We start from the raw sequence: 7,129 nt of genomic DNA, 5'->3' as shown, positions 1-7,129 counted from the left end.
TTCTTGTTCACGGATCTTCTTGTTCATCGGAGCTGTTGAGTCACTTTGATTATGTCGCCATTTTCTTTCCTGGTGCCACCAGCCGATCTGAACTCGATATCAGCAGTACCGTGTCAGATCGTCGCCAGTGAGAGCTTGTCCTAGATTCAGCGTTTATGCAACTGCTATACATGAGTACCTGATATCTCAATGAAGGATAAAGAACCTGTGTCCAGTGAGAATGGTGTCTGACTGTTGCTTTAGCTGTATCTGGTTTCGTGCTGAGTATTGGAATGAGTTCGTTCGACGCCCAGCGCCGAGCTGTGATGGAACAGCGCTCCGTGCCGTGCGCCGGTGCTCGCGCAACGGCCAACCATGCGTGCGCTCGGGCAGATGGTACGCGGCGGTTCTCCGCCGGATCGGCGAGCGCCACCGAGAGCGCACAAACTGGAGGGGTCGAGGCCGGCCGCCGTCAGAGAGTGGCTGCCAACACAATGCACGGCGGCGGCCGCGCCGATCCTGATCACCGAGGTCAGTTTGTTAACCACTCCTAGTTTGCCGACTGGGTCAGCTGCTTAAACCTCACAAAAAGAACGAGGAGTTGCGCCGCGAAAACAATGAAACTGCACATTCCCAGCAGCAAATTCAGTAATGAATACCTGTATACCCATCCATTCATTCAGTCCATGGAGAGCATCAGTTCGTTTACAGTATATGATCAGAAGAGATGGCAGGCTCCGCTTCAGCTAGCTGCGCATCACCAGCCCTTTTAATCTTCATCAATACAGGCAAACAAACGAACAAACAAAAGAAACAGCTCAACGGATTACTACTACTAATCAACTCCTAGCTATGCTACCGATTTGCTTTTTAATGCGACGGCGCCTGTGCCAAATGCTTCCTCGTTAAAACATCGGAAACGGCTCGCCGTGTCGCCGGAGTAGACGACCCTTCTCTTCTTCTTAGTTGGGCAGGTGACGAATGCAAGCAGGGAACAAGAAAAAGGCAAAAATTAACCCGACAGATTTGCAAAGAGTCTCAAGAGACAAGCACACGGCCTCTTGCAGCGTTATGCTGCGAGATGTGAGCACCCGTTGCCGTTGGCATAGTACCCGTTCACCAGGCTGTTCTTGGCGCGGCCGCTCGGGTACAGCTTCAGTTTCGTCGCTCCGTTGCTGGAGCTGCATCTGCCTGGTTGGCTGACAATGCAGCAAGGGCGCTGGAGCAGGTGATCCAGCTGACCTGATGACGCCGCTATCAATCCTGTCAAACGTACACTGGCTTTTGTCAATCCCTAAAGCGTTTGTATTTCTTTTCAAAAGGAAAGAAACGGCACATCGGGCAAAATCAAGTGGGAGTTTTAGGGACGCCTTGCCTAAGAAAAGTGGAGATGGCTTTCCAGGCCGTGATGTGAATTCAGGGTGAAATTGCGCGCCGACGAAAAACCTATGAGTTGGTAGCTCGATAATCTGCACGCAGTAAAGCATTATGCGTTAGACCGTGGAGAACATCGATCGGTAAGTTGTTCAGGAAAATGTTAGGGACCTTACCTCCATGCGTCTCCCGGTTTCATCCCTGCCAACGAAAGAAAGCCCTGCCTTCTCAAATTCGGGGACCATATCAGGATTCACCTCGTATCGGTGGCGGTGCCTTTCGTCAACATAGCTAGCATTGCCATACCTAAGGTAGTCCAGAGTTCAGAACGAGTATCTCCGTAGTGTATAAATAGAATGGTGGAAAAGAGGGATCAAATGTAAAGTAGTTGTAAAAAACAATGGTGGAAGATGTGGCAAGTGCTTTCTTACAGCTTAGCAGATTTGCAGCTATTGACCTGGAAAAAAGTCCTCCTTGATCCAAGGCGCATTGTTGCACCCATATGGGTTTTGGATCCCTGCAGAACAGCAGGAGAATGGTTGGCGCTATAACACAAGCTAATTTTCAACACACAAGAATTACCTAAAAGCCTAGCAGCTGTAGTAAATTAATTACCTCTGGCATGGAAATAACGCATGGTGTTTTTGTGGCTGGATCGAACTCTGTGCTGTTAGCACCATGCAACTTCATGATAGAACGGGCAAACTCAATCACTGCAATTTGCATGCCCAAGCAAATGCCGAAATATGGAACGTTGTTTTCTCGCGCATATTTTGCAGCCAGAATTTTCCCTTGGATTCCTCGATCTCCAAAACCTCCTGGCACTAACACACCATCTGCACCCTGAGGTGGAAAAATCATTCAGATTTCTGTATAGTGGCATGTCTTGACAATGTAGTCTGTGTTTACCTTCAGTAATTCCCACGCTTTTTCATAGGCGTCAGGAGTCTGCAAATGCAACAATACCCCAATTATCAGTAAATTCTCTAACATGGAAAGCGGAACTGAAAGTGCAAACATAAATAACACTGACATCTTCTGCTGCAGAATCTTCAAGATCGCAGGAAGGAACCCAGTCTACCACAAGCTTTCTGTCCAAAGCAGCTGATGCATGACAAAGAGCCTGAAAGAAGTACTCAACTATAAATCCCACAAATTTTGTTCAGAAGCACAGTTTTTTTTTTGGTAACTACATAGCTGTCTTATAAGGTAGATTCAGTAGTTTCACTAAAATAAACAAGTTGGGAAGCATGTTGAAAAGCAGTAGAGCGATCAGTGACATCACCTTTAACACAGACAGGTAGGAATCCGATAGGCCAGTATATTTTCCAACCATGGCAATCCTAACCTGAAAAGATTTTTTTCACAATAATTTTCAACACCGAATTATTATGAGCAAAGGGAGTGCATACTATGAAGAGTAACAATTGAAATGTCAAGAAACCAACCGGGGTTTTCAGTTTGTCAAATTTGCTGGCTCTTTCAGTCCATTCAGCCAATTTGGGTTCACGAGGCACTTTTCCCACACTACATGTAACAGAAAGAATACACGTAAGTGTTCCTGCCAACTGGATAAGCTTATCATACTTTTGGCCAAAATACGTACCACTGAAGGTTTAAAACTTTCAGAATTGCTTCATGGGCCTTCTGATCCTATCAAGAGTACCGGCATTTATGGTTAACTAAGCACAATGAAAATTTGGCAATCATGCATACGACTGATTTCAGGTGCCATACCCTGAGCAACAAAGGGATGTGCCAAATGTTTGTAACATCGTGGAGATTAATGATATTTGGTATCTGCCAAATAAAATCGAAATCAGCATTGTTGTTGCATGACGCAAAACTCAATTTTGAGTACTCTTGCAATAACAAGCAACACTGTTACCGGGACATGACAAAATTGTGCGAGTTTCACTTTCACATGTTCTTCAAGTGGCTGCCAAAAAGAACAGAGCAAACCATGCATAAAGCCACTGTCAACATTTAGAGCAGGGAGCTCGGCATGAAAATACCGAGACAAGTGCTGTATGATACCTGAGTATTGCGACATGCTAAAATATCAGGTATGAGTCCAAGTCCTCTTAGTCCACGGACACTATGTTGGGTAGGCTTTGTTTTCTGGATAAGAAAGAAAGCGATGTCAATATATTTCCTGACAGTAATAATATCTTTAGAACTTTTTTTGTCTAAAAAAATATCTTTAGAACTCAGAAGTATCTAAGGGCCTCCAAATCAGTAGAACTTACCTGTTCACCAACTACATTTAGAACTGGTACAAGACTGACATGAACCAAGCAAAAGTTTCCAGTACCTGACATACGAATATATAAGATCGCATCAATAGGAGATCGAGTTAATAGCAAAATAAATATTGAAGCTACATCGTTAATTGAAAACATGTTTTTTTGGTGTTGTGGGGGGGGGGGGGTATCTACTGTTTTCTTACCTACGCGGTATGAAAATTGACCTAATGCTTCAATGAAAGGCATTGATTCAATGTCCCCTGCATCAAGAATGCAACTGTTATTATGCGGCGATTTTTTTTTCTCTTGCACCGGCATACTTACAACTATGGGAACAATTGAGCAAAATAATATGCTGCTATGCGATTTTCCGCAATATTTCAGTATGTTGTTTTTACCTATAGTTCCACCAAGTTCTATGACGCAAACATCAGCTGACTCTTCGGTGCCATCAACTGGATTCATTGCCACACGTTCAATCCATTCTTGTATTTCGTCTGTGATGTGCGGCACAACCTGATAAAGAGAATTAACTATGATTTGTAAACTCATCATAAACAATGGTACCTTTCCCATAGCAAAACAAAAAAACTGAAACCTCTATTCTGATTACCAATCCTCACCTGAACAGTTTTTCCCAGGTAATCTCCTCTACGTTCCTTGTTAATAACAGACTGCAGTTTGAGCATTAGTAGAGAAGTTATTAACGGTTATACTATGAAACGAACTAGTAAAAGTTAATCTGTATTCTAATAAAAACATGTTCAATTAGCAGGAATGCAGGATATGGGTATCTCATACAAGGTTTACATAGAGGCATATTCTACAGTGATCCTAAATTCTGTCCAGTGCAAAGTAATAGCAAACAGCTACACTTGGCATTTTAAAGTGTATTTCTAGTCTCAGGCTCTCATTATCTATTCTGATTCACATTGTGTTTATTTATGATATTCATCGTACATATTTCAACTGCCAGTAGTCCTCTGCACCAATTTGCGGATGCAGCCAATGAAGCATCCAGTTCTACAATGAGTCCAATCCTATGACTGGTGCACTCTCAAGCTGAATATATACTACCAACCAATTGCTCGAGACAGTAGTGACCGACGACTAAGGCCCAGAGGATTGTCCACATGTACAGTTGAACTGTAGCATATCTTAGGATGAATAAAGCGACACAGCAAAAGATTTGTGGGTTCCATGGAAAATTCTGGTAAAGAAGCACCCAACCCAACCGTGTGGTAAAACAGAATCACCGAATATTCCAATACGTAAATGTCAAGGTGAAGCATAAACCACAACTTTTAACAGATACTAGCAAGTTAGCTCAAAATCTTGTGTGGACTTCGACTTCGACAGAGATTGTTTATTCCTTTGCGCGAACGAGGGAGGGAGAGAGAGAGAGAGAGAGAGAAAGAGAGAGATGCTGTTTATTCACATCACCTGGTAGATCTTTCCCGTGGTTATGTTGTTGTCACGAGTCAACTTGATGTCCAGAAACCGTTCATAATTTCCAAGGTCCAAGTCCACCTTTGACAAGAAAGATTGGAATTATAGCTCAGTTTGAAGAACACTTGAGACGTAGAAGAGAAGAATGGACAAGTGTATGAAGTGGGCTACCAGTCAGTGATAGTTCAAGTAAAAGAAAGAGGAGAGTACGTGGCAGTATCGTGTAGGTGCTGGCGTGTTCTTTGTAATACTGTTCTAAAAATTTGACGGCATTAAATCTCCAATAGTGTAATGCACAATTGGGCGGTGACTGGTCTAATAGAAAGTATGAACAGATAGATCTACTGCATGTAGTGGTACTACCTCACCGCCATCGTCCAAAACAAACACTTCGCCGTGCTCGAAAGGAGACATGGTTCCTGCATCGGTGTTGAGGTATGGATCTGCATGCACACGAGCAGCGACAGACAAAGAAGATCACAAGAGTTCAGCAATCGTCACCCAACAAAATAACATCACAAGTTTCACTAACTCGACATACGTACGTATGGCAAAAAACAAAAATGGTCATAAGTTAGTGCCACGTCACTACCACAACATACGTATACGAGAGAAAATTGATAAACAAGCAGGGAAGCTGGGACGTTACAAGGCAAGGTAAAAACTGGTTTGTTAATAGCTAGACCGGAGAAAGGAGCGCAGCACTTGTCAAAAACTCCCAGTCAAGACAAAAAGATTTCAGAGCGCGAGATGAAAATTTTCCCCAATATAAAATACTGCACCTGAGAAGTTCATGTGCTTCAAGGAACCAAGACAGCGACCACAGTATCAGATGCGGACTTCATCAAAGCAGCGACGAGTCATTGCGGTTCAAAAGAAAATGAGACATGGGATGAATATTTTAACAGAAAGCTAGAGGAAACGGCAACTTTGCTAGCTAATCGCTGGCCATAGAAAAAAAGATAGCTTTGTAGTACGAACAGAGAACCAAGCGAGAAAACAAGTAGCAGTAGCAGGTACTGTACAACACAGGGGAAAAAATGACTATCACCATGGAAAGATGGAAGGAAGTGCCTAAAAGGTTAGAGCCTTATCCACCCAAGAGACCATCACAAATCCAAATCAGGTCCCCATTACGATGGAAATGCCTGATGTCGAGAGAAGATGAGACCCTAGCTAGCTAGGGGTAGTAGTTTAAGTTCAAGCAAACGAAAAATGGCACACGTACGCATGGAGACTAAAGAAGTTGGAATGGCTTTTGTACGGCGAAGGCGCGAAGCCCGGCGTTCGTGCCCTGTGCGATCACGTGGCCGCCATTACAAAGAGAAACAGCGCCAGCGGGGAGTGCGGGGGAGAAACGGGCGGCGGCGGCGGCGGCGGCGGCGGCGGGCTTACCGATCTTGATGGAGGTGACGCGGAGGCCGCAGGCCTTGAGCACGACGCCGATGCTGCTGGCCGTCACGCCCTTGCCGAGCCCGCTCACCACGCCACCGGTCACCAGCACGTACTTCATGGCCTCTCGCGCGGTCCCTCGCCTCTTTTCTCTCCTCTCGGCTGGCTAGCTAGGTCGCTGCGGTGGCTCGTGTGCGGTCGCTTCTGCCTCTTGCCTTGGGAGGAGGGAGGGCGAGCGGACAGAGGAGATTGCTAGTGCCGAAGCGGAGGAGGTGGGAGGTTTTTTTGGTTCAGGCTGGGATTTGGTAGCCGGGAGGGGAGGAGAGGGGAGGGGTTAAATAGGCGTTGTTGGCCCTTAGAATCCGGATTCTCACCGTCTTGAAGTCTGGAGAAACAATAACGTGTGAGATGAGATACAGTACTACTTTGTAGTCATGTACTGTTCATACAGTACCATATTTACTATTTTAATGGAATACGTCTGTCCATGAGACACTGTAGTATCAAATCTTGCCCATCCAATTTTCAGATCGAATGACTCATGCCGCTTTAAAGTCACTGTAATATTATAGCATCAAATTTGCCCATACAGCTCTTGGGATTCGAATCTCATGAAGCCAGAGATGAACAGCGACATGTGATGTGTATTAGTACTTTGTAGTCATATATTATTTATACTATATCGATAT

At 44.6% G+C, this 7,129-nt stretch overlaps 1 protein-coding gene across 2 annotated transcripts; it reads right to left on the bottom strand.

Moving 5' to 3' along the window:
• Positions 1–590: 590 nt before the first annotated feature.
• LOC133929463 (uncharacterized) lies at positions 591–6,759 on the bottom strand. Of its 2 annotated transcripts, none has more exons than XM_062376224.1 (20): positions 6,444–6,759; positions 5,412–5,491; positions 5,043–5,129; positions 4,223–4,273; positions 3,998–4,115; positions 3,803–3,859; positions 3,603–3,667; positions 3,391–3,474; positions 3,242–3,292; positions 3,091–3,153; positions 2,960–3,006; positions 2,802–2,880; positions 2,639–2,701; positions 2,387–2,476; positions 2,263–2,301; positions 1,969–2,196; positions 1,785–1,870; positions 1,530–1,659; positions 1,355–1,448; positions 591–1,242 (listed from the first exon to the last, which is right to left on the bottom strand). In XM_062376224.1, the coding sequence occupies exons 1-20, from the start codon at positions 6,559–6,561 to the stop codon at positions 1,049–1,051; spliced, it is 1,824 nt and encodes a 607-aa protein (XP_062232208.1). In that variant the 5' UTR covers positions 6,562–6,759; the 3' UTR covers positions 591–1,048. The 2 variants fall into 2 exon arrangements, with proteins under 2 accessions (XP_062232208.1, XP_062232209.1); XM_062376225.1 differs by lacking the exon at positions 6,444–6,759 and adding an exon at positions 5,831–6,371.
• Positions 6,760–7,129: the final 370 nt, after the last annotated feature.

Source organism: Phragmites australis, chromosome 9 (genome assembly GCF_958298935.1).
Source record: "Phragmites australis chromosome 9, lpPhrAust1.1, whole genome shotgun sequence".
Taxonomy (NCBI): domain Eukaryota; kingdom Viridiplantae; phylum Streptophyta; class Magnoliopsida; order Poales; family Poaceae; genus Phragmites; species Phragmites australis.
Note: the sequence above shows the minus strand (reverse complement) of the source record. Positions and strands in the feature narration are given on the sequence as shown.